This window comes from Dermochelys coriacea, chromosome 1, assembly GCF_009764565.3.
Source record: "Dermochelys coriacea isolate rDerCor1 chromosome 1, rDerCor1.pri.v4, whole genome shotgun sequence".
NCBI lineage: Eukaryota > Metazoa > Chordata > Testudines > Dermochelyidae > Dermochelys > Dermochelys coriacea.
Window position 1 is genome coordinate 292,305,896 of NC_050068.2, and position 27,286 is coordinate 292,333,181.

Genomic DNA, 27,286 nt, shown 5'->3' on the forward strand with positions numbered 1-27,286 from the left:
CTGCTTCTGAGATGAACTCAGAGGATCATCTTTTTTTTCCCCACCAAATGCATCCGATGAAGTGAGCTGTAGCTCACGAAAGCTTATGCTCTAATAAATTTGTTAGTCTCTAAGGTGCCACAAGTACTCCTTTTCTTTCAGAGGATCAGAGTAAAGGTTCTGCATACAACTTACTCTGAATTTCCTAGTTTTCAAATGCTTTTTAAAAGCAACATTTGAATGCTTTAATGCATATTTATAACCTTAACTATCTATGAATTTTATACTTTACTCATCCAGTACACTAAATGCCCCAAGAACAACTATATGGGTGAAATGAGACAATCACTTCGCTCTCAAATGAACGCACACAGAAAAAAGATAAAAAGACAAAAACACCATATCACCTATGGGTGAGCACTTTTCAAAGCAATCACTAGCTGATCTCTCAGTCCTCATCCTCAAATAAAACCTGCACACGTTCAAAAGACAATCCTGAGAGCTTAAATTCGTAACTTACCTACACACTAAGGGCTTTGCTACACTTACATTTTATAGCGCCCTAACTTGCTGGCTCAGGGGTGTGAAAAATCACCCCCCTGAGCGCAGCAAGTCAGAGTGCTTTAAAGTGCTAGTGTAAACAGGCTCCCAGCGCTCAGAGGTAATCCCCTCATGGAGGTGGATTACCAGGAGTGCTGGGAGACCTCTCTCCCAGTGCTAGTGTGTGACCACACTTGCACTTCAAAGCGCTGCTGCGGGAGCGCTCCTGTGACAGCGCTTTGAAGTTTCCAGTGTAGCCATGCCCTTAAGATCATGGACTAAATAAACCCACTTATTACAACAATCTATAACCCACTAAATCCCCCCTCTTTTGCTCCCTATGGAGAGGTGGTGTTAACTACTTATGCTAAACAATCTGTTCCACCTTGCATTTAGGTGCGACACTCCCAGGCCTGATCTACATTAGGAAATTAGGTCAGTATATCGCTCAGGGGTGTGAAAAATCCATATCCCTGAGCAATGCAATTAAACCAACCTAACCTTTGCTGTAGACAGCACTAGGTCAACACAGAATTCTCCCATGGACCGAGCAACTGCCTCTTGGAAAGTAGAGCACCTACACTAATGTGAGAATCCCTCCCAACAGCATAGGCAGCATGTTCACTGAAGCACTACAGTTGCGCAGCTGCACGACTGCAGCATTTTAAGTGTAGACAAGTCTTGGGTACATTTCCCAGACCTAAAGAAAAACTCTGTGTAATCTCAAAAGCTTGTCTCTCTCAATAATAGAAGTTGGTCTAATACAAGATACTCCCTCATCCCCCTTCTCTCTCTAATATCCTGGGACCAACATGGCTACAATGCTGCATACTTTACTCTTAATATTTTTTGAAGGTCTGTCTCCAAATGACACACGGGATGTTTTGTTCATCATGCGCCTAACACTCTAGCAATTGTGAGTTTTCAAGTATCTGTTTTGCTAATAAGGGGACTGGGCCTTCTCCTTAGTGACAGAGGGGAACTGCACCCTCCAGGGAAACAACTGTCATTAATACAAGGTTTTAGGTTGATGTGTGCCAGTCTCTTTGGAACAGGCATTGACACACCATAGCTGGAGGGGAGAGCAGCTGCTGCCTGTTCTCAAAATAGGTAAGACAATAGTGCAGAAGGGCATCAGATCAGGGAAAAAGAGCATCTAAAAGCTTAATCAACTATGCTGTGAATCTCAATACATTTTTATCATTTAGTGACTCAAAGATGCTCAACGCTACAAAAGAACTTTTCTTACAGTACTTTCTCACTCAGGAAACACAATAGAGATATTATGTCCATAAACTAAATACCTTCACACATGAATCCCATCAACTCAGTCATGTGCCTATTTTAACTTTTCCATAGGGAATTCACATAAAGGATTTAATATTAGTTGAAAGCCTTTGCAGTTAATATAAAAAAGAAAACTTTATATATACCGACAATAATACAACATTTGAACCACATGATGCATTTTAAGTTTTTTTGTCTCTGAATATTGATTTGTCTAGTCCTGTAAAGGATCATTAAATTTGTAAAACATTGATTCTGTACTCAGTTACCTTCCATCTGTCAATCACAAAGCACCTTCAGAAACAACAGTGAATTTAACTTCACAGTACCTATAAGATGGACATTATCCCCATTTTGCAGATGAAGAACAACTGAGGCAGAGACTAAAGGGCTGATCCTGCAGCCCTTATTCATATGAACAGCTGCACTGAAGTCAAGAGCTGGACAATCACGCTCTAAGTAACTTGCCCAAGGTCATGCACAAGTCCATAGCAGACCTAGGAATAGAACTTAAAGACTACTGAGAAATTTGGGCATTATACCACCATGGAAAGGGCTAAACTGACATCTTGCTAAAGTGGTCCTTGGGAGGTAGGGAAAGCTCACAATATGGGTACTGGAATCATACTTATTATAGATGCCTCAACTATATATTAGGAATGAAAGAACAACCCCACGTGCCAGAAAAAGCAGCTCTCTTTGGCTAGTCCCCACAGGTACAATTTTTTTTAATGCCACACCAATAAAGTTATTAAACATTTATTATAATATGGGATCCCTCCATCTACATGAACATTCTAAATGTATTCTTTATAATGAACCACTGGAACACAACACATTCGAGGAATTATTTGTTCCAATTAACTAACATATTTAAAGTGAAGCTCTAGGTATTCACATACAACTAGAATTCCAGGCCCTCCACATTGGATGTCAGTGTTAGAACACCTTATAAAATCCCAGTGGTAAAGTGAGTGAGAATATAGTCTCTCTACTATAGAGTCACGGGTAGAACCATCTACTCACAGGAAAAACAAAAGGCATTTTACTTTAGATCAGCGTCCTGACAGTGATTGAAAACCTAGCACACACTAACTTCAAATGTGACTTAATGGAAGACTCTGTTTGATAACGTAGTATAATTCGTTATATGTTTGCATATCTCAGTCACTTCCATTTTGGATTTCTGGGTATTTTTATGCATTTTGCCCTTTTAAGTAGTATTATAACAGGATTTATTATCTACATTTAAATAAAATACCCTTTGACAACCACTCTTCACTCATCAAGCAGCAAAAATCACTTAAAGTTTCTTAGAATGAAAATCATATTTACTTTTTAAAGATGAAATTATATTACAAAGGGCTAGTATACACTAGTTAGGGTACCTACCAATGTACAAAAATATGTGCCATTAGACTACAAGTTGTTGGGTGAAATGATAGATGTAAATAAAGTATTCTTACAGTATACAGAAAATCTTGCATGTTGAACTTGTACGCATAATAAAAAAAAGTCTTTAAAGCTATAGAATATATTTTTATTATATTATTTCAGTCTGATTTGGAAACATAAAAGATGTATTTGCTTATTGGTAAGTTGAAACATTAAGACCCCCCTTATTTATGAGATACATCTGGCCAACTTTACTAAATATAATGTATTTGTGATAGATGGCTAGTGCTAAGGCATTAGCCTTATTTAAAAAAATTAGTCAAAGCTTTGACAATTTTTTCTGCTATGTCAAATGAAATTGGAATAGCAGACATGCAGAAATAACATAAATTCAGTATTAAAGGATATATCCTTTAAGAACTAAATTTTCAATACAAGACAAAAGTAATGTACATTTATTGTAAACATTTTAATAAATTTTAAAATTCATACCATACTAATGTGTGGTCAACACACTAAAATTCACAAAAAGTATCTCTCAATCACCACTCTAATAAAAATGCCAGCAATATGAATTTACACCATCCATACTTCTTAGGTTAATATGCTTTACTGTAAAATAATCAAAATGTACACCAGACATTTTAAAGATTCACCTAAAACAGAACAAGAAATCTGTAAATGTTAAGCAAAATAAAATTAATGAGCTTGTATTGTACAAATAGTGTCTTCACAGTAAGCAATGAAGTGTTCTTCATACATATCGGCTTTTCCCAAACAGATAATATCCAGTTTTTCAGTATAAATATATACTTGTGATTTTAAATACAAATACAACATTTGAAGCAATACATATTCAAAATACACAGAAACAATACAAGTCAGTCAGTCATTGACCCATATGTCTTCAGAAAATATCAGATCCATCCCCTTCAAAAGGTGGTAGGCAAAGATAACCTAAGCATTAAAAGAACAAGATACCCGACTTGCTCTTCAGCCAAAATTCCAAGAGACAACGTAACCCCCTTCCCCCCTCTCCCCAAACTAATGGTCTTCCATCCAGCTGCACCAACAGAGCAATATCTCACTGGTGTAAAAAGGAACCACTCACATTTCAGTAGCCAAGGAAAGGCTCAATTTCTGCAGGAAGAGGAGGGGGAAGAATTGTTTGCCACCCCATCAGCATGCAATCCCGGGAAAACAAAGGGGATTCCCATTGTCATGGTCTTCATCTGTAGCCGATCATCACCAGCACTAGCAAGGCAGTAGCTTGCGCAGTTATCTCCACAGCGGGCAATGTCACAACCCGACCAACAGCACAAACTACTACCTCAGCCAGGGCCATGGTGCACCCGACCCATCCTGAAGAGGAAAACAAGCAGACGAGCACGTTGGACAATAAACGAAACTACAGGGAAACAAGAGCGGAGATAAAAGGGCTCTTGGGCCTTTGATGATCCTCGTCTCCTCTATCTGCCGCAGACATCAGCCAGACTCGCCTTGCCTGGCTGGGAAAAGCAGAGGGAAACCCCGCCCAGCTCCCTGCTCGGCTTTGCCCTGTTCCTGGCGTGACCTGCAAGTGACGCGCGGGGCGCCCCGCGTTAATAGCTACACTGCAGCCGCCAGCCGGCCCAAAGCGCGGGTTTTGCGGAGAGCAGCCACAGCGCCGCCAGCCTCCAGGCGGGCTCGGCGAGACCCCCCGCCCGGCACCGTCTTCCCAAGGCCCGCTCGGGCAGGGGCCAGAGGCGGCCTAATCCCCGCTGCTCCCGCGTCCCACGCTGCTTGTGCGGCCGGTCACCCTGCCTCCGCCGGCCCGGTGACCGCCACTGACCGCCACTGACCTGCCGCCGCTGCCCACCTCCTCCCCCAGCAGCCCGGCGCTGCCCGCCAGGGACCCGGGCGCACCCAGCCCCGCCGGTTAATCCGCAGGAACGAGGAGCTCCGCGCTGCCGCCGCGCGGGCGGGCGGGCGGGGCTCGGGTCTGTCCTCTCCCTCCCCCACCCCAGGAGAGCCCCGCCACAGGGCGGGCAGCGCCTCCTCCCGCGGCCCGGCGCCGGCCAGCGAGCCGAGCTGCCCGGGCTCTCGCCCCGTAAGGCCGCTGCTGAAGCGACACTGACTGAGGCCACCCGAAGCAACCCCTGCGCTGAGGCGCCGTCCCGCGTCGCCGCCGCCCGTGTGGCTGGCTGCACCATAGAGATCGTAGGGGGGGGGGGGGAGAGGCTCACCCGCTACTGCCCACGTGACTAGGCATGTCAATCACCCGGCCGTCGCCATCTTGAATGAGGGACGCGGCGCTGCCGCCTCTTGGGAACAGGACCTTCTGTTACCCCAACCAGCAAAGATGGCGCCGGGCGGGCGAATGCTGTTCAGAGACAGACCGCTCTGAGAGCCCGCCTCACTCCCCGCTGGACTGGCCGAGGGAAGCCGCGCTGGACCCGGCTCCCCCGGGATGCGGCCAGGAGGGGGAGAGTCCTTCCCGGAGTTCCCGCGCCTAGGTCCGGGATTACATAAAATCCGCGGGAAAATATCGGGCAGGGCGCGCGTGGCTGCGCATGTCTCTGCCCGCATGGGCCTCTGGGAACAGTAGTTGTGAAAGTGTGTGTGTTGAGGGGAGGAATTCTGACCGCACTCAATCAGAAGACTTGTATATATAAAAAAATCAATATAGCTCTTAGGGCTTCTGGGTTTTGAGCCTTTAGGATACTCACATCACATGTGCTAGTTTTGCACCGGAAATGCATCCGATGAAGTGAGCTGTAGCTCAGGAAAGCTTATGCTCTAATAAATTTGTTAGTCTCTAAGGTGCCACACGTCCTCCTTTTCTTTTTGCGAATACAGACTAACACGGCTGCTACCCTGAAACCTAGTTTTGCTGCATAAGCCTGATGCCAGAAACTTTATTAAAGCATGATTTCAGAGTAGCAGACGTGTTAGTCTGTATTCGCAAAAAGAAAAGGAGGACGTGTGGCACCTTAGAGACTAACAAATTTATTAGAGCATAAGCTTTCGTAAGCTACAGCTCACTTCATTGGATGCATTTGGTGGAAAAAACAGGGGCGATTGATATACACACAGAGAGAACATGAAACAAGGGGTTTATCATACACAGTAAGGAGAGTGATCATTTAAGATAAGCCATCAGCAGCGAGGGGAGGGGGGCGGAGAAGGAAAACCTTTCATGGGGACAAGCAAGGTAGGCTATTTCCAGCAGTTAACAAGAATATCTAAGGAACAGTGGGGGGTGGAGAAATAACGTAGGGAAATAGTTTTACTTTGTGTAATGACTCATCCATTCCCAGTCTCTATTCAAGCCTAAATCAATTGTATCCAGTTTGCAAATTAATTCCAATTCAGCAGTCTCTCGTTGGAGTCTGTTTTTGAAGCTTTTTTGTTGAAGGATAGCCACCCTCAGGTCTGTAATCGAGTGACCGGACAGATTGAAGTGTTCTCCGACTGGTTTTTGAATGTTATAATTCTTGACGTCTGATTTGTGTCCATTCATTCTTTTACGTAGAGACTGTCCAGTTTGACCAATGTACATGGCAGAGGGGCATTGCTGGCACATGATGGCATATTACATGGGTAGATGTGCAGGTGAACAAGCCTCTGATAGTGTGGCTGATGTGATTAGGCCCGATGATGGTGTCCCCTGAATAGGTATGTGGACAGAGTTGGCAACGGGCTTTGTTGCAAGGATAGGTTCCTGGGTTGGTGGTTCTGTTGTGTGGTTGCTGGTGAGTATTTGCTTCAGAGTGGGGGGCTGTCTGTAAGCAAGGACTAGTCTGTCTCCCTGGACCAGTCCACACAAGAGATCTACTTCCTGAACACTACGGTGCTAATAAGCGATGGTCACATAAACACCACCCTATATCGGAAACCTACTGACCGCTATTCCTACCTACATTCCTCTAGCTTTCATCGAGATCATACCACACGATCCATTGGCTACAGCCAAGCTCTACGATATAACCACATTTGCTCCAACCCCTCAGACAGAGGCAAACACCTACAAGATCTCTATCATGCATTCCTACAACTACAATACCCACCTGCTGAAGTGAAGAAACAGATTGACAGAGCCAGAAGAGTACCCAGAAGTCACCTACTACAGGACAGGCCCAAGAAAGAAAATAACAGAACGCCACTAGCCATCACCTTCAGCCCCCAACTAAAACCTCTCCAACGCATCATCAAGGATCTACAACCTATCCTGAAGGACGACCCATCACTCTCACAGATCTTGGGAGACCTTCCCACCCCCCGCTGCTGCTGATGGCTTATCTTAAGTGATCACTCTCCTTACAGTGTGTATGATAAACCCATTGTTTCATGTTCTCTGTGTGTGTATATCAATCTCCCCTCTGTTTTTTCCACCAAATGCATCCGATGAAGTGAGCTGTAGCTCACAAAAGCTTATGCTCTAATAAATGTGTTAGTCTCTAAGGTGCCACAAGTACTCCTTTTCTTTTTATTAAAGCATTTTAGGGAGATCACTTGACTTCAGGAACTGAGGCTTGAAGACAAACCACTAACAGTGTGTGACTTGTGATAAAATCAGGAGAGCTTAGAACAATGCCATTATTTTACTGATTTTTCTTTGGTTTGGCTCTGCAGAGCCAGCATAACTTGTGTGTCATCAATAGGTTAAATTCACTAAGGCTTTGTCGACATTAGCACTTGTCAGCAAAACTTTTGTGCGTCAGGGGTGTGAAAAAACACACCCTGACCGACAAGTTTCACGGACAAAAGTGCCAATGTAGCTATCGCTGCTTGTTGGGGATGGTTTAATTATGCTGGTGAGAGAGCTCTCTCCCACTGGCATAGAGTGGCTACAAAGGAAACCCTTACAATGGCACAACTGCAGCGGTACAGCTGTGCCTCTGTAAGGCCCTTAGTGTGGACATAGCCTAAGTGCCAGGTGGCTACTCTTTTATAAATCCACTAAACAGATCAGGGCTATTAAAGGTGTCAATAGGGGCATAATTTGGCCACAAAGCTTTTAGTGCTGATGACGATGGAGATATTCTCAAAGAGCTGATGCTAAAGCAGAACTACATGTTCAGTGGGGTCTTGCTAATAGAAACAGCAATGCCTTTAGTGCCAATTTGAACAAGTTTCACTGTAGCCGAAAAAGCTGAAATCACATCAGCAAGAAGCAGCCATATTTCTACCAGCAGAAAATCAGAGAAAACAAGTGGCTCAAAGGACAGGCTTGGGAAAAGTAAAGTAAAATAAAATATTCTGTATGTGCCTTCTCTATTTTTTTAATTGATAAGTATGCCAGATATCACACTAGAATATGCTTTACAAGACATTTTAAAAAGTCATGCTATTAAAGAAAGTACATACCTAGAGAAACAAGATTTGTGCTTCTTCAGAGTTCTTGTATCTTTTGAATAAGTAGCAACCATAACTTTGTTTGTGACATTAGAATAATGTAAAAAACAACATGCTTCAGGTGGGAAAAATGGAAGTAGCGTAGGTTAATGGCCAAAGCCCAGGAATGGCAACTACAGCTGAGTTGTACTCTTGTTTCTGGCAAAGACTTGTCTGACCTCAGGCAAATCACTATTTCTTGGTGCCTCAATTTCCCCATCTTTAAAATCATAAGAAGAATATTTCTCACATGGATACAGTGAATTAATTCAATACAGCTACTGATTGAAGCCAGCAAAGAAAATGAAAATTACTACTACACAGGGACAGATTAACTGAGGAAACACAGAGCCCGGCTTTATGCAATTGTGCTTGGGTATGAAATAGGGCAATAAACTTCATAGGTAACTCAGTTCTGAAAAAGGACCATTCAAAACCTTATACACCAGTGTAAAAATTAGGAAACTTAAGTTCTCTAAATTTTGAAAAGAGTGAAAATATTACAGAATTGTTTTGATTATAAAACCAAAAATAAGTGCAGCAGAGAATTCTGAATTGATATAAAGAAAAGAAGTACTTGTGGCACCTTAGAGATTTGTTAGTCTTTAAAGTGCCACAAGTACTCCTTTTCTTTTTGTGGATACAGACTAACATGGCTGCTACTCTGAAACCTGAATTGATATATTTTTCTAAAGATCTTGAAACAACATGTTACAGATATTAGTCATGTAATCTGTTATACTATTGGAAGGCATTTGGCGTATGTCTATACTTGAATAAAAGACCTGCAACATGGCCCTGGCTGGCCTGGATCAGCTGACGCAGGCTGGGAGGTTAAAAGTTGCTGTGTAGATATTCGGGCTTTACGCGGAGCCCAAGCTTGAATATCTACACAGCAATATTACAGCCCAAGTCAGCTGATCTAGTCCAGCTCCGGATGTTTAATTGCTGTGTAGACATACCTTATGTTACCACAGTCCTAGGCATGATATAAGAACACACTAGAACAACAGAAAATAAAAGTGGGTATTTCAGTTATAAATTCTCCATTTTGAATTTTATTTTTATCAAGAAATTTTAGGAAAGAATGCTCACAGAGTCACTATGAAGTTTAGATCAATTGTAAAGAAAAGAAAATGGGGGGGGGAATTATTGAAAAGAATATATTTCTACCAAGTACCACTAAGAATAGTTACCAACAGCACTTCACATGTTGGACAAATATGCTTTTTCCAAACAGTATGTCCCTTCACTTTTTAGAAAATTTTACTGTTTATTTAAAACAAATGTGTCTTCTGCAGAGGTAAAAGGAAACTGGTACGGTCCTGTAAGAGACCGTACACAGCCGACCGTACCAGCAGGGCCGCTGATGAGGGGGGCCAAAAGAACCCTGGCAATTTAAAAGGGCCCGGGGGCCACCCACCGCCAATTTAAAGAGCCTGGGGCTCCTGGCTGCAGCCGGAGCCCCGGGCCCTTTAAATTGCTGGCAGAGCCCTGGTGTAGGGGTAGCAGCAGTGGCCGGGAGCCCCGGGGCTCCTGGGCAGTGAATTAAAGGGCTCGGGGCTCCTAGGTAGCGCTACCGTGCCAGCAGCCAGAGCCCCAGCCCCTTTAAATTGCTACCGGGCCGTGCTGAAGGGCTGGCTGGAGCAATCTGGCCCCACCCCAGCCCCTTCTGCCCGAGGCCCTGCCCCTTCCAGTTGAGCTGCCCCCCAACCTTGCTCAAGACCCTGGCCACCCTACGTACCAGCAAGTCCCTTAAGTTACTTTCACCCCTGTTCTTATTTCATGACCACTTAATAAAATTTCAAAGTTATTTCAATTAGTGAAATACTGTGTACAATACACATCACATATAAGGATGATCGGGGAATGGAGAGACTATTTTATGAGAGGAGACTGGAAGAGTTTGGCTTGTTTAGCTTAGCAAAACAAAGGCTGGAAGGGGATATAATCGCTTTCTATAAATTAATGGGAGCAGGGAGCAGTGAACCCTGGGGAGGACAAAAGTTACTTAACCTAAAGAACAATGTTGGCACAAGAACAAATGGGTATAAAGTGACCATGAATAAATTTAGGCTTGAAATTAGAAAGGATGTTTCTAACCCTCAGAGGAGTAAGGTTCTGGAAGAGCCTCCCACTAGGACTTGTGGGGGCAAACAATTTGTTTCAAGACAGCTGGACAAATTTATAAGTGGGATTGTATAACTGAGTTTCTCCTGATGGTGGGAAGATAGAACTTTGCAGTTCTGTGGGTTCTTTCTGCTTCATGTCTTATGTTCTTAAAGTCTCTGGTTAAGAGCTGCTGCTGGTCACCCTATATAGGTCAAAGGAATTTTCTTCCCTTGAAGGAAAAAAAAAACCGTCAAAAATACCAAATGTATTCTTTTTCTTTTTTAAAATCTCCTTCCTCTGAAGCATCAGAGATGGCCACACATGGAGATGTAACGTTGGACCTGTGCTCTCAGGTGGTACTGAAAATTCTCTCTATGAGGTCCTTGGGTTGCTAGTTCTTGATCATATGCTCAGGGTCTATTTGATTGCTGTAAGTGGAATCAGGAAGGAATTTCCCCTCAGATTAGATTGGCAGTGACCTAGGGTTTTTTTTGCTTTCCTCTGGGGTGTGGGGCACTTGCAAGGACCATCTAGATATAACTCACTTAATTCCCTCCGATTTCAAGGGCCTCAGTGATGGGTACATCTTCATCCCTTCTATTTTCTGTCTATGGCAGATAGTAGTTTAATCTTTGGAGGGCTGTAATACACACTTCAGTCTAATTTCAGTTGTTGGGTTTAGTGTGCGGGTGGTGTTGATGGTCTGTGATATACAGGAGGTTAGACCAGATGATCAAGTGACTCCTGCTGGCCTTATAACCTATGACTAACATAAGAATGACCAGACCTATATTATGTGAACTGGTTAAATAATTTCCTATTTGCTTTCTCCACACCATTCAAGATTTTATACATCTTTCTCATATCACCCATCTTAATCGTCTATTCTAAGATGAACAGTCCCAGTTTTTTTTTAATTTCATATGGAAGCTGATTCATACCCAATCATTTTTGTTGACTTTCTCTGTACTTATTTCCAAGTCTAATATATCTTTTATATAGCTAATATATGACTAATTGATTTTTTATGTATTTTCCATGATAAAATGCCATATGCCAATACTTATTTCTTTTTATTTCTTTCCCTTTACTGACCTCTCTTTTGCATCAATGAATACATATACTGAAAAAGTTCAGGATTTTATACATCCTGTATCTTAACATCAGTAAATAAGATACTTGGGCAAACACAATTTTCAGACTCCATATTAGGAGATTCACATCTCTTGCATAGGGTAAAAAGGAAGGAAACCTTCACATCTGTAGAGAGGGAGTTTGAACTTTTATCACAGTTGGAGAAATACACATAATACTAGAAGAAAAGGAGTAGTTGTGGCACCTTAGAGACAAACAAATTTATTTGAGCATAAGCTTTCGTGAGCTACAGCTCACTTCATCGGATGCATTCAGTGGAAAATAGAGTGGGGAGATTTATATACACAGAGAACATGAAACAATGGGTGTTACCATACACACTGTAACAAGAGTGATCACTTAAGGTGATTATTACCAGCAGGAGAGAAAAAAACCCATTTGTAGCGAATCAAGGTGGGCCATTTCCAGCAGTTGACAAGAACGTCTGAGGAACAGTGTGGGGCGGGGGGGGGGAGGAGGGGGAATAAACATGGGGAAATAGTTTTACTTTGTGTAATGACCCATCCACTCCCAGTCTTTATTCAAGCCTAAGTTAATTGTATCCAGTTTGCAAATTAATTCCAATTCAACAGTCTCTCGTTGGAGTCTGTTTTTGAAGTTTTTTTGTTGAAGGATAGCCACCCTCAGGTCTGTAATCGAGTGACCGGACAGATTGAAGTGTTCTCCGACTGGTTTTTGAATGTTATAATTCTTGACGTCTGATTTGTGTCCATTTATTCTTTTACGTAGAGACTGTCTGGTTTGGCCAATGTACATGGCAGAGGGGCATTGCTGGCACATGATGGCATATATCACATTGGTAGATGCGCAGGTGAACGAGCCTATGATAGTGTGGCTGATGTGATTAGGCCCTATGATGGTATCCCCTGAATAGATATGTGGACAGAGTTGGCAACGGGCTTTTTTACAAGGATAGGTTCCTGGGTTAGTGGTTCTGTTGTGTGGTTGCTGGTGAGTATTTGCTTCAGATTGGGGGGCTGTCTGTAAGCAAGGATTGGTCTGTCTCCCAAGATCTGTGAGAGTGATGGGTCGTCCTTCAGGATAGGTTGTAGATCCTTGATGATGCGTTGGAGAGGTTTTAGTTGGGGGCTGAAGGTGATGGCTAGTGGCGTTCTGTTATTTTCCTTGTTGGGCCTGTCCTGTAGTAGCTGACTTCTGGGTACTCTTCTGGCTCTATCAATCTGTTTCTTCACTTCAGCAGGTGGGTATTGTAGTTGTAAGAATGCTTGATAGAGATCTTGTAGGCGTTTGTCTCTGTCTGAGGGATTGGAGCAAATGCGGTTGTATCGTAGAGCTTGGCTGTAGACAATGGATCATGCGGTGTGATCTGGATGAAAGCTGGAGGCATGTAGGTGTGCATAGCAGTCAGTAGGTTTCCGGTATATGGTGGTGTTTATGTGACCATCGCTTATTATCACCGTAGTGTCCAGGAAGTGGATCTCTTGTGTGGACTGGTCCAGGCTGAGGTTGATGGTGGGATGGAAATTGTTGAAATCATGGTGGAATTCCTCAAGGGCTTCTTTTCCATGGGTCCAGATGATGATGTCATCAACATAGTGCAAGTACAGTAGGGGCATTAGGGAACGAGAACTGAGGAAGCGTTGTTCTAAGTCAGCCATAAAAATGTTGGCATACTGTGGGGCCATGCGGGTACCCATGGCAGTGCCGCTGATTTGAAGGTATACATTGTCCCCAAATGTGATATAGTTATGGGTGAGGACTAAGTCACAAAGTTCAGCCACCAGGTTTGCCGTGACATTATCGGGGATACTGTTCCTGACGGCTTGTAGTCCATCCTTGTGTGTAATGTTGGTGTAGAGGGCTTCTACATCCATAGTGGCTAGGATGGTGTTTTCAGGAAGATCACCGATGGATTGTAGTTTCCTCAGGAAGTCAGTGGTGTCTCGAAGATAGCTGGGAGTGCTGGTAACGTAGGGCCTGAGGAGGGAGTCTACATAGCCAGACAATCCTGCTGTCAGGGTGTCAATGCCTGAGATGATGGGGCGTCCAGGATTTCCATGTTTATGGATCTTGGGTAGCAGATAGAATACCCCTGGTCGAGGTTCCAGGGGTGTTTCGTGCGGATTTGTTCTTGTGCCTTTTCAGGGACTTTCTTGAGCAAATGGTGTAGTTTCTTTTGGTAACCCTCAGTGGGATCACAGGGTAATGGCTTGTAGAAAGTCATGTTGGAGAGTTGCTTAGCAGCCTCTTGTTCATATTCCGACCTATTCATGATGACGACAGCACCTCCTTTGTCAGCCTTTTTGATTATGATGTCAGAGTTGTTTCTGAGGCTGTGGATGGCATTGTGTTCTGCACGACTGAGATCATGGGACAAGTGATGCTGCTTTTACTCAATTTCAGCCCGTGCACGTCGGCGGAAGCACTCTATGTAGAATTCCAGTCTATTGTTTCGACCTTCAGGAGGAGTCCACCCAGAATCCTTCCTTTTGTAGTGTTGGTAGGAAGGTCTCTGTGGGTTAGTATGTTGTTCAGAGGTGTGTTGGAAACATTCCTTGAGTCGGAGGCATCAAAAATAGGATTCTAGGTCACCACAGAACTATATCATGTTCGTGGGGGTGAAGGGGCAGAAGGAGAGGCCCCGATATAGTACAGATTCTTCTGCTGGGCTAAGAGTATAGTTGGATAGATTAACATTATTGCCGGGTGCCTTGTGGTATGTAGTAGTTTAGATAGTTTAGTGTCCTTTTTCTTTTGTAGAGAAGCAAAGTGTGTGTTGTAAATGGCTTGTCTAGTTTTTGTAAAATCCAGCCACGAGGAAGTTTGTGTGGAAGGTTGTTTTTTTTATGAGAGTATCCAGTTTTGAGAGCTCATTCCTAATCTTTCCCTGTTTGCTGTAGAGGATGTTGATCAGGTGGTTCCGCAGTTTTTTTGAGAGCGTGTGACACAAGCTGTCAGCATAGTGTGTGTGGTATGTAGATTGTAATGGATTTTTTACCTTCAGTCCTTTTGGTATGATGTCCATCTGTTTGCATTTGGAAAGGAAGATTATGACTGTCTGTATCTGTATGAGTTTTTTCATGAAGTTGATAGATTTCCACTCCATACGGCTAAATTCAGTGCCTTGCATAATGACAGGTTTCAGAGTAGCAGCTGTGTTAGTCTGCATCCGCAAAAAGAAAAGGAGTACTTGTGGCACCTTAGAAACTAACAAATTTATTTGAGCATAACCTTGTTTCTCCTTGATGAAGATTTGGCTGGTTTGTTAACCATGTATATTCCAAAATAATTGCAGCATGTTGTGTATCATTAATAATACTTTTCTGTCATAGTACATGAATAACCACACATCACTAAAAGCTCATCATGTATATTTAGTAAAAATCTCCTAAATTTCAACATACTGAAATTGTTGAATTGTGAATTGAATTTCCTCATGTTTTCATCCTTCAATTTTATCTGAGGCACTATGTTTCCTCCAAATCCTCTTCTCCCCATATCTTGTTTTTAATTAGCTAAGCTTGCAGTAAAGTTTTCATAGCTGCTTGAATGCATTCTTAATACAGTATTGCACTAGCTACCTCTTCCCACAGAAGGAGTGTGTTAATTTATATAATACTCTTAGTCCTCACTGGGCCAATGTGCCTCCCAAACCTTGCTCTTTTACATGTTTTAGTAATCAGCCTAGGGCTCATGTAAGCCCATTAACATTTTTATCCATTTATGAAGGAACATTTTTAAGAGAGCCCATTACAATATAAGAAGGGAAGCATCCATATTATTCTTTTTTTACACAATTAAAAAAAGACAAAGCGAAAAAGAAAAGCCAGAAGGTAATGCTTAAAAAGTCACCCCAAACCCCAGAGGCATTCCTAGATTTTCTCCAAGTCCCAGATCTGCAGACTCTCCCATGTACAGAAGACTGCTGCCCACCTTTTTCACACATACAAAAACAGAATCAGTTCACTCCATTCTATAAATTTTTCTTCTCCCTATTCAAGATTCTATATATATTGCTCTCTTCATATTTAAACCCACTATAGACTTGATTCCACATATCTCACTAATCTTTTTTCTTCTGGCTCTCTTCCCTGCTTTTCTAGCACTGGCCTCCTCTCTGCCTGTTCACACAATCTCACCACGTTGGTATAAGAGACTTCTCTGCACCTCCTGACATCTGGAATAGACTTCTTGTATGTTTCTGCCTCATCAACTCTCCATCTGTTTTCAACTAACGACAGCTAAAAAGAAATGAGAAAATAAGTTCAAGTTTGAGTTTAGTTAAGGATTCTAGTGAGGAACAGTCAACCGTATGAGTTGCAATTGTATGTTCTACTAGCCTTGCCTGTGGTAACCCTTGACAAAACTTCAACAGAGTGGTGATCTGTATGGCTAAAATATACATTTTTAGTTAAAATGTAATTCTTGATCCCCAAACATATTTATGTCCAAGGCAAAAGCAGTTGTCTACTATTATCATTATTATATATTATTTGTCCAGTAATAGTGCCTATAGGCTCTAGTCAGGGCTAGATAATCTAGCTGTAATCTAGTTAATCGCTGTACAAACGTATAACAAAAAGATGGTCCCTCCCCCCAAAGAGCTTACAATTTAAGACTAAGTTGAGAGACAATAGGCAATAGAGAATGTCAAAGGGAGCACTAGGAAAAAACAAACAAACAATACTGGTCAGCATGATAAGTGGCAGTCACAGCATCTCTAATCATTGTTATGGAATTTGTTTAGACAAAAACAGAAGGAGTGTAAAAATAAATGGTCAGTGGCAGCAGACTATAAACTATTAGCCAACTGCAAGTAAGACACCTAAAGAGGTTAGCTAAAACCATGCCCATGAAGAGATTTAAGTCTGATGTACATGCCAGGCAGCAACTGTTTTTGGGAGACAGCAAGAAATTAAAGTATTTATCAGGATTGTCTGTTAATGGTAAAAGCTCAAGACTAAGACCACTTTGTACAACTGTGACAACTTCTACAACTCAAGAGTGATAGCTTACTGTTTTCTGTCTAAATAAAGAAAAAGTTATAACCTGGTGTTACTGCATCACTGGATCTCTTCATTTATCTGTAAATATATCTATATCTTCATGGAGGACAGGATAGCTGCCATTTTGTTGGCATTTGTTTATTTGTATGATTCAATAGGTACTACTTAGCTGACCAGAACAAAATAAAACCTTATATCACCCCTTTTGCAGCAACTGGAAATGGTCTCAAAATCCAAGGGTGTAAAAAATATTTTCTTATATGATGGCTAAGAATCAATCACATAGAGCGCAATTAGTTATGGTTCATGCTTCAGCTGAGTTCTGCATCACTGCGGATATCTAGCATGTGTACAAAATATTAATTAGAATGGCTCCATGGAGCAAACATACAGCATAGTCTTGAGACTTCTATCACTAAGTGTTGCTGTGTAACAGAAGCTAACAAAAAACCTCAAAACAAGTATAATGGAGATTGAAAGTATTCCAAAGTAAATGCCTTTGAAACATGCTTAGAAAATAAATCTCTAAGAATTTAAATGTTGTGTATCGAATTTATAAAAAATGTTATGAAAGAAAATAAGAATAGCTGATCTATGAATATCAATTGTTAACTATTCACCCTGCTTCCACATTCAATACATCTTCTTTTACTATAAAAAAAGTCTTACTCAACTGCTGGAGTAGTACTAACAATGAACTTATACGGACTCATCACAATTGTATCTCACAAGATCCAGAGAGCTAAGGATGAGATGAGAAATGCCTTTTGATCTGCGAAAACACATAATGCAATCTTTTAAGATCTTATTTCTTGTTTTAGTAAATGTAAATATTATGCCTATTAATATTTTGTTCATTGATATCAGGATACTCAGAGTATTTAATAAACTTATTATAAATTGGAAGTTGTGGCAACCTATGTTCTGAATTGAAATTAGGGTATATATTCACTTTTACTTATTAGATAAACTGTGATTATATACAAGCTCGAAGTCTTGTTCATATTGTTGCAATGTCTGAGGCATGGAGAGGAGGCAAGTTCTCCCCAATATCTTGTGTATGTTCCTTTCAATGTATCTGCAGGACTTTCACATTTTCACTTGTGGCTCCCAATCATTTTTTGGGAGGTGGTGGTTGTATTTAGTAATTTTATAATTACTGGAAGACATTTCCCATAGAATCTAGAGCCTTATAGTACATTGCAGGAAGAGAGCTCAAGAAGTTATCCTCATAAGGCTATAAGAATTACCTTGACTCCCTAGCTACTTTTGGTGATCCAGTACATTTTAGTGAATTTTAAACTAAAATAAGTTAGGCTCCAACCTTGCAAACATGGATGTGCATACTTTACTTCATGTGAGAGTACTGATTTGAATGGGACTACTATTCATGTATATAAAGTTAAACTTATACATATGTATGTGCAGCTTCAGGGTCTACATTTTTACTGGTTAAGATATTTCTCAGAGGATGTACAGAATCTCCATTTCTAGAAATATTGATAAAATAAAAATTCTATGAATCCAAAAAGACTGTATCAGTGCTCCTGTGTTGATATTTATTAGAAAACAAGAACCCTCAAAAGAGGAAAAGAAAGCAATACTTCAAATGTAAGTAATACTAGAGTTATAAATGAGCAAGATGACATTGTAAAAAGGCTGCCTTTCATCCACAGTGAAAAGCTGTCCTTCTTAATGAAATGCTTAAATTGCTAGCTTTCATAAGCTAGTCATGTATATAAAAAAGGGTAAGAATGTCTGACTAGATTAGACCTCAGCTTTAAGGTGAGTTCCAGATGCCCTAAGAATGATTTGGTGACTAAGGGGAGGAAAAATAAGCTAATACGTAGAAGATAGTTGGTTTTAAATGCTTCTTAAAAGGTGTGCCTCCCACTCACCGCTTATAAAGTATACTAAGTTCTAGAAACAAAGAATATAGACATAAAACAGAAGATGTTTTATACAGATCAAGCTGAAGAAAGTTCACTGTACTGAGCATATACTGTTATCCTTTATTGGGTCTGATGTATCTTTAGCCTGCTTTCTCAAATAAAATAAATAGGAATTAAAAACAATAAGCTCTGACATAACTCTGGCCCTAAAAAATATGTTGCTTTCATCAATACTGAAGTTATTTTCAGATTTTCAGTTTTAGAGGACATTCATTTGGTGTATAGGCTTCCATATTGTGGCATTTTGGAACGGCTTCTCAAAATTAGCTATTTTTACATGAAAATGAACAAAAACATTGCAAGACCTACCCAAATTCAGATGTTAAGGAAAATATTTGGTTTCCTAATACAAAATTTGTGTTCTCTAAAGCTAGGGAAGAAACTTGTTTATCCAAGCTTGAAGATAGAATTCCATACAACTTTGTTCACTGAGAAATACACAAGGTCTTAAAGCCTGTTGTGCATTTACTGTAGTTTAAAGTCACAGAATCATAGAACTAGAAGGGACCTCAAGAGGTCATCTAGTCCAGTTCCCTTCACTCAAGGCAGGACTTATTATTATCTAGACCATCCCTGACATGCATTTGTCCAACCTGCTCTTAAAAATCCCCAATGATGGAAAATGAAATGTAAAGGAAAGTTCTCTCTCTCCTATTTTTCAAATGAGAATAATAAATAAATAATAATATAGTATGGAGCATAAAAGGAGCAAGCATTTCAAAATTGTGGTTGCATAGTACTATGCACTTACAGATTCTCTAATTCATAATGAAACACTCTACTAGCAATTCCTTCAACTTTACATCAATTCTAGGGTTACCAATTTTAGTTGGACATATTCCTGGAGGTTTCATCACATGACATTATTGTTAATTAAAGATTAATATTTAATTCCTCGAGACTTCAGGACAATCCTGGAGGGTTAGCAACCCTAAGCTATTCACATAAACCAATGGATATCCTTTAACCTATAAAAGTGTATGCATGATCCTTGTTTTTAATATCTGCACAATATTTTAAAAGTCCAGAACCTAAAGTTAATCTATTAAATCTATTAAATCCATAGGAAGTTGTCTGCCCAATTTTAAAAAGCACTGAGCAGCCAACTCCTCCCAAGGACCTCATCTGATTTCACATAATCATAGAAACATAGGCCTGCAAGGGACCTCAGTAGGTCATCTAGTCCAGTCCGCTGCACTGGGCCAGGACAATAGCAGCTACTAAGAATCAGCACTTTGGAAAAATCAGGTAGGTGCCTAACTGTGGACGTAGGATCCTAACTTTAGATTTTTATGTTTTTAAAGCTATGTTTTAAAGCGCTTCATATGGATGATAATAAATACCTAAATACAGGTGAAATATTACTGAAACAATTCAGTGAATAGGAATATAATATGCTATATCACAATTCAGCTTTATAAAGAATAGTACTCAAAAGTATTCCACTTCAACTATGTAGTACATGAAAGAGAAACAAAATTCACATTTTACTTCATGACAGAAAGTTTACTGCACTTCTAAATGAATAACAATCTTCAAAAATACACTTCTCATGGTTTATATCAAGCGCACATTTTATACTTGAAGGTTAGAACAATTATTGTTTGGGCTGAAAAGACAGTACAAAACAGAGTGCTTAAGATTACTCAAACAAACAAACAAAAAAAGTTACAGCCAAATATATCAGATATTTGAAAACACCTTTCTTGGATCATAATTCAAAGACAATGACAACTACCATTATGGGCAAAAAAAGAGAGATAAATCCCAAATATGAAACATCCTTGTAAAGCAGGACAACTACCAAAAACAAACATAAAAATGGATAGACTTACATAAATGAATATGTTGAAACAAATATTTTGTGGTGTGAGGTACGGTAGAGTTGGAGTGCTACAGTATATTTCCACATATTCAACTCATTTCAAATCATCTACTTTAAAGTTTGAAATCAGCAGATCATTGGCTATTTGCTGCTGTCTGTCATCATATGACCTCTTTGTTGAGATAAGATACATTCAAATAAGCAAAAAATTAACTGCATGATCAGATATGAATAACCATATCTGCCAATTATGAAGGCAAACTAAGTAAAAATGCAAGCATACAACTTAGTATTCATAATAAATACATTTTCAAGCTTTAACATTATCAATATTTTTAAAAGAATTTAAATAATAAATGCAACTATTTTATACAGAACTGTACCATTTATTATACACACAAGTTCATCGGTTCCCTTTGTTTACAAAGGCTGGTTACAGATAATCATATGGAATGTTACAGTACCATCTTGCATAAAATTTTAGTACAATTATGTACTTGAAAAAAGGGTGCAAAACACCAGCCTAATAAATCTGACTGAATTGAAATACTTTTTTTAAATTACATCATTAAACACATACACCACAAGCTATACATAAGCCCACTTTTCAGTCACTACTTCAATATATTGTAGCAAGTACATTAGGTTACAACTGATTCCATCTAGTCAGTTAAATTTATTAAAGGCTTGCACTGCTACTCACTCTGGAACCTTTGAGCTGTAAGCTTGTATGCATGAATTACAAAGCTCTTGTTAGTACAATTGAAAGGAGATCAACGCTGGTTGCCAAGTACTAGTCACAAGAGATTTCCTCAGAGAAGTCTCAGTTAGGAACAAACATTCTTTTTTGGGATACCTTTTTTCTTTCAAAAATAAAAAAGTTTTATCTTTTCAAGACTCTCCATTCTGTACCTTGGGTGCTGGTGGATGCATGAAGTCCTTAAAGGGAACTAGTGCCTCCTTGAGAGCTGAACAGACTTCTGAGGATGAGCAAGTGATACATTCAACTAAAGTTGGGTACAACGCAATAACTTGTGCCCATGTGTTTGCATCAACTGTAACAGAAAAGTACAAAATGAAGTAATGTAATATTGTTCATATTTTTACAGTAGAAAGGCATTTTTAATTAATATGTAAAGAAAAACACTAAAAGCTATGGGACACCAGATTTTTACCTCAATATCTCATTGAACCCCAAACTGTATTTTTTTTAATATGAAAAGGGAAGAGCAGCTCAGGACCTCAACCACCCTGGTTGGGTGCTACGAGGTGGAAGATTTGTGAGGTTGAATATTGGGAAGTGGGTGGTTTTCTCCTCTGGAACCTTTGTCTCTTGCACTGAAGTTCATACAGCCTCTGGGAATTGAACGGGGCAGGACCTCTATGCTGTCTGGGACCTACTAAACTCTCTCTTTTGGGTACACGTATAGATCATAGAATATTAGGGTTGGAAGAGACCTCAGGAGGTCATCTAGTCCAATCTCCTGCTCAAAGCAGGACCAACACCAATTAAATCATCCCAGCCAAGGCTTTGTCAAGCCGAGCCTTAACCTCCAAAGATAGAGCCTCAGAGAAAATGTAAAGTGGCCTTTGGAGTCCTTTAATGTGTGCACTCATCCTGTGCTGTCAGTGAACAGTTTAGTACCATATTCTGGACCTCCTCTGGAAATCCTGAGAGCTGAAACCAGGAGGTCCTCTTCAAAACTACTGCCTTAGAAATAGACTGAATGGCAGTATCAGCAGTGTCAAGAGACGCCTTCAGAGATGGAATGGTGAGCAGTTGGCCTTCTACAATAATTGCCTGGAATTGCTTTGTGTGTTCTGCTGGTAGATATTCAATAAAGGAGTTCAGCCTGACATAATTTGTATGGTTGTACTTCGCCATTAATGTCTGGTAGTTGGAGATTCTGAATTGTAAAGTAGCTGAAGATTATTTTCTACCAAACATGTTGAAGTGCTCTTCCACCTTGCCGTATCCTAGAGCTCAGTGTCCAGCCCAAGCCCGAACATCTACACTGCGATTAAGCAGCCCCTTAGCCCAACTCTTGTGAACCCGAGTCAGCTGGCCTGGGCCAGCTATGGGTTTTTAATTGCAGTGTGGACATATCCTTAGTGGCCAAGGAGTGAAGAAGGCATCTCCTAATGAGTTATGGTGGTGTTCCCCTCCCCGCGCCTCACAACATTGTGGGAATTTCTTGTTGCATGGCATCAGGAAGAAGTCTATCCCTAGACAGCCATAGGTGAGAACTACCTGTAGGATAGGATAGCTCAACTCCCATTTGTAGTCCTCACAGAAATGTCTGTTCAGTGATGCTTCGCAGACTTAACAGAAATGCCACTGAGATGTTGATTTGATGGGTTATGCACCAGTTCCAAATTTCATTGCTTCTGTGCACAAGGATTGGGATTGTGCTCCTCCTCAGCAGTTTACATAATATATGGTAGCTCTGTTGTCCATCATGTCTCTTCTGAGTGACCCTTGATTTTGAGTAAAAAATGACTGCACTTATATTGAACTGCTCTGAGCTCAAATAGATTGATGTGAAGAACAGACCCCTAATGGGTCCACCTGCCTTGTGCCATGAGGTCACCATGGAGATGAGCTCACCCGCATAACAGAGAGGCATCTGTGATGATGGTCCTTGTGGGGGATGAATGCAAGCATACCTTGCAGGGATACTTCCACTCATGGAGAGTTGACAGCTCAGAGATAGACACCCTCTTGGACAAGTTGTGCTCGAGCCAGGCTTGAAGGCATTGGGAATGCTGTCTGGCATGAGGTCTTACAAACGTACAGGCTGCATATGGCCCACAAACTGCAGGCAGGCCCTTGCTGTAGTTTGTGTGTGGGGAAATATTACATTAAAAAGTTTAAATTAAAAAAAAAATCAGACTGGCAAGCTAGCTAATTTGAAGTTAACTGACACCGCAAAACTCTGTGTCTAGCACAGGCAGCTGAGGAAAAAACTGGAGTGGCAGCAGGTTTCAGACTTGCGCACAAGGACGTATTAGGTGCAGGGGCGGACACTGCTACCAAACACACACATACCTGAAGTGTGCTACTAAACACTCGCACACCCATAGGGACAACTACTCTAAGAACCACTTATTTATCAGGGATGGGGTAGATACACTAAGATGACTATCCTGCCTCACAAAGAAAGAGCTGACAGACAATGAAGTTATGTTGTGGCTTTGTGCGCAAGTTAACCATCTACTATATAAAGCTGAAGCATTTTCAGGTTAGTAGGTCTCCAGGGTTTAATGTAATGCATACTATGCTTTAGGATCATAAACTGGATAAAAAATCTCAGATACAGTGGATTCCGCTTATTAACAAACTCTTGGTTTCCAGCAAAAGTTTCCATTATCCAGAAGTTGCCAACAAGTGGAAGGCAGGTTTGTGGGGCTGTGGCCAAGAAAGGAAGTGCTGGGACATGCGGGTGCAACCTTGAGAGCACATGGAGAGGTACCACACAGCTCCATGTGTCCCCAGCACCACCATTCCCTGTGGAAAGCCCCAGCATCGGGGATGCAGCCCCCCATCGTGCTGCTAATCTGCCCTCAACCTTCCCGCCCAGCCCACAGAACTGGGATTTTGGCAGGAGATACAGGTACCCCAGTCTGTTACCTCCTTTGCTGGCAGCAGGTCTCTGGGTGCAGTCGGGTTTGTGGAGCTGCAGCCAGGGAAGGCACATCCCAGTGCTTCCTTCCCTTGTGGAAGCCCCACAAACCTGCCTGCGGCTGGGACCTTTCTTCCAAAAAAAATTCTCAATAGTGTCATGCAGTTGCTACTATTTGAATCCCATTAAGTCAATGTGATGGGACTGGTTCCTGGCAAAATGTTGCTATTAACTGGAAGTTGTTAATATCAGGATTGCTATTAAGTGGAATCTACCATATTTTGCTCTTTTTTGCACATTATTTCAGAGACAGTAATGCACTGCAGGAAATTTCTGTATGATTTTATAGACTTCCAGAGTTGGCAAAAAGCAGCAGCTTTTTAACACTGTCCATTCTATTCTTGTTGAAAGCTTCCTTAGTTTTGTATTTTTCTCTTCTGTTCATGCTAACAAAAATGTAGCGAAAGTTTTAAGGAATTTTCAAGCGGCACTTTAAGGAACGTGATCATGCCTGAAAAAAATATGAGCCTCCTTGAAAAGTGACAGTTAAAAATACGCTTCTGATTGGGGTAGGAGAGGAAAATAAAAGCAATTAGCCATCCAAAATGATAGCTGCAAGAGTCTTTTTGAAGTTTTTCAGTAACTAGGCCTCTTGTCAATTTCAGAACCCTTCCAGAATGCAAGAACAGAGACAGCAGAGGGCATGAAAGGACAGCACAACACATGTAATATCCATGATAGTACTTCTCATCCAGTTCAACAGCTAGGAGTTTTAAACTATATGCCTTGTTTAGTTTGCTGTCTATTTTGAGCTCCCTGTCCTAAGAAAGTTTTTTCCAACAGCTTGAAGTTTTACTTTTGATTTTGGAATACAATGGTTAAAAACAAGCACAGCTCTTGATGAACATTTCTTAATTGACTATGGTCAAGAATGACCCGGATGTAAGTTTTCCAAGAGCAATGGTTAAGACTACTGGTGAACACTGCCCATAGGGACCAAAAATGTTCTAAAAGCTACAGGAGTTCTGCTTGTGTAGCATTAGGGAGCCAACACGCAGAAATAAAAATATTACACAGACAGTATCTTTAGAAAAAGTAAACTTATCCCTATCACGTTACATAAATGACTATCTTAATCTTAATGAATCTAATAGTGAATGAAAGCTGTAAGACTGAATAGAATATGGTTTGGGTAAACAAGGATCTAGCAAGATTAAAGGACGTAGACTACAATTGGAGATAGCTACAAAGATAGAGTGAAATTTTTTTTAAAGCTCTTATCATATTTTATAGGAATTATTTACCAAAAAACGTTTTAGATTAAGAAAGGGCATTCCACAGCTGGAAGCGTTCTAGTCTAGTGATACTCTTTTGTAAAGTGCTGTGAGAGCGACTGATGAAAAGCACTATATAAGATTTAGACGTTATGGTTTTATTTATGTCACCTACATCTCAGAGATGTAGGCTGATGGACTCAAAGAGATGTTTTAAAAATTTCTACTTTCTACTTGAAAGGGCAAATTAAGAATCTTATGGAGGATACTTTTCTTGGAAATAGTGCTTTTAATATATTTTTTGCTCAAACATATTACATCCACAATTTTGTTTAGATTAGTTCTGATTAAAACAACTTACCATTTTCAGGCTGAGTTTTCTTGAGTGAATCTATTAGAGTACTGACAGCTTTTAAAACGAATATGATTTCTGTTACTTGCTGCCTACAAGGGGAAAAAATATAAACTATCATCAACTGTACAATTTCAAAAAATGTTTCCCAGAATAAGATTTTTCTGTTGACTTTTATATAGCAAATACAAACACAAATTTTGAACAATAAAACCTTTGGGACACAACCCAGTGAAACCAAGGCTATTTAATGCTGTAATTAACATTCATCTTTAGCTGATGCCATTTCCCCACCTGTGACCAATTTATATTTAATTTAATTTTTAAAAATCATGTCAATACATAGGCCTCAATCATGCAAACATTAATATATGCACTTAACTTCAAGTATATAAAGAGTCCCACAGAAGTCATTTATTCAATCATGTACTCAATGGATAAAATTTTCAAAAGCTTTAGAATGGGACTGAGATGCCTAAGTTATTTAAGTGTTTGGGTAAACAAGGCTCTAGCAAGATTAAAGAATGTAGACTACAATGGGAGATAGCTACAAAGATAGAGTGAAATTTTCTTTAAGCTCTTATATTTTATAGGAATTATTTATCAAAAAATGTTTCAGATTAAGAAAGGGCATTGGTACCTTTAAAAATTTTACCATGTATTTATGTTCAGTTTTCTATTTTAACAACTATGGTATGAATAATGCTTCAGAATACTGCTACTTTACTATTATTTTATTTTATTTTATTTTATTTTTAGGAACTTGATTATTTTCTCATCAACCTATCAATACTTCTGCTAGAAATAAAGGAAGAGATGGTTACAGAAACTTCATTTCATTGTTTCTGAAAATTGTACTATTATATGTTGCACTCCTGAACTCTGGGTAATAGTCCTGAGGATAACTGCTGCTTAAGGTCCTTCCAATCAAAAGCCTTCCCAAATCTGGCACTGACATTTGATCTGAAACTCCCTGCCCTTACACAGTCTTCCATAAGAAATGGTAACTCACCCTGTGCAGTAACTGCAGTTCTTCGAGATGTGTCCCTCTGTGTCCACACTCTAGGAGCATTTGTGCTCCTCGTACTTCCATGGGAGATTTTTCACAGCAGTGTCTGTTCGGCCTGAGCATGCGTGTTACTCCACCTTGTGCTCCATGGTGTTGCTATATAGCATTGCACAGGCTAATCATCGTCAGTTCCTTCTCTAGCATGAAGCCCTATGATAGGTAACTGAAGCAGAGCAGAAGGAGGGTGGGTAGTGGAGCACCATCGGGTCATACATCTTGAAGAACTGCAGTTACTGCACAGGATGAGTAACCATTTCTTCTTCCTTGAGTAGTGTCCCTATTGGTTCTCCACTCTAGGTGACTACAGAGAAGTTCCCTTTTAAGGAAGAGGCGGCTTTGGAGTCTAATTCAGTGTGTAAGAAAGTACTGCTGAGCCAAAC

At 40.5% G+C, this 27,286-nt stretch overlaps 1 protein-coding gene and 1 long non-coding RNA gene across 8 annotated transcripts in view; both read right to left on the reverse strand.

The window, feature by feature from the left end:
* Positions 1 to 3,324: 3,324 nt before the first annotated feature.
* Positions 3,325 to 6,013, reverse strand: LOC122456154. The gene is made up of 2 exons (XR_006274845.1): positions 5,427 to 6,013; positions 3,325 to 4,774 (listed from the first exon to the last, which is right to left on the reverse strand). It is a non-coding gene; the product is annotated as an uncharacterized LOC122456154 (long non-coding RNA).
* Positions 6,014 to 15,029: 9,016 nt separating this feature from the next.
* MON2 (MON2 homolog, regulator of endosome-to-Golgi trafficking) overlaps positions 15,030 to 27,286 on the reverse strand; it is a 164,407-nt gene continuing 152,150 nt past the window's right edge. For 2 of the 7 annotated variants that reach the window (XM_038396881.2, XM_043494084.1), the window contains 3 exons: positions 25,847 to 25,929; positions 21,501 to 21,643; positions 15,034 to 16,046 (listed from right to left, as the gene is read on the reverse strand). In XM_038396881.2, the coding sequence (XP_038252809.2) occupies positions 15,843 to 16,046; positions 21,501 to 21,643; positions 25,847 to 25,929 (430 nt within the window). In that variant the 3' untranslated portion in view covers positions 15,034 to 15,842. The other 5 variants (XM_038396926.2, XM_038396908.2, XM_043494107.1 and 2 more) reach the window with 4 other exon arrangements.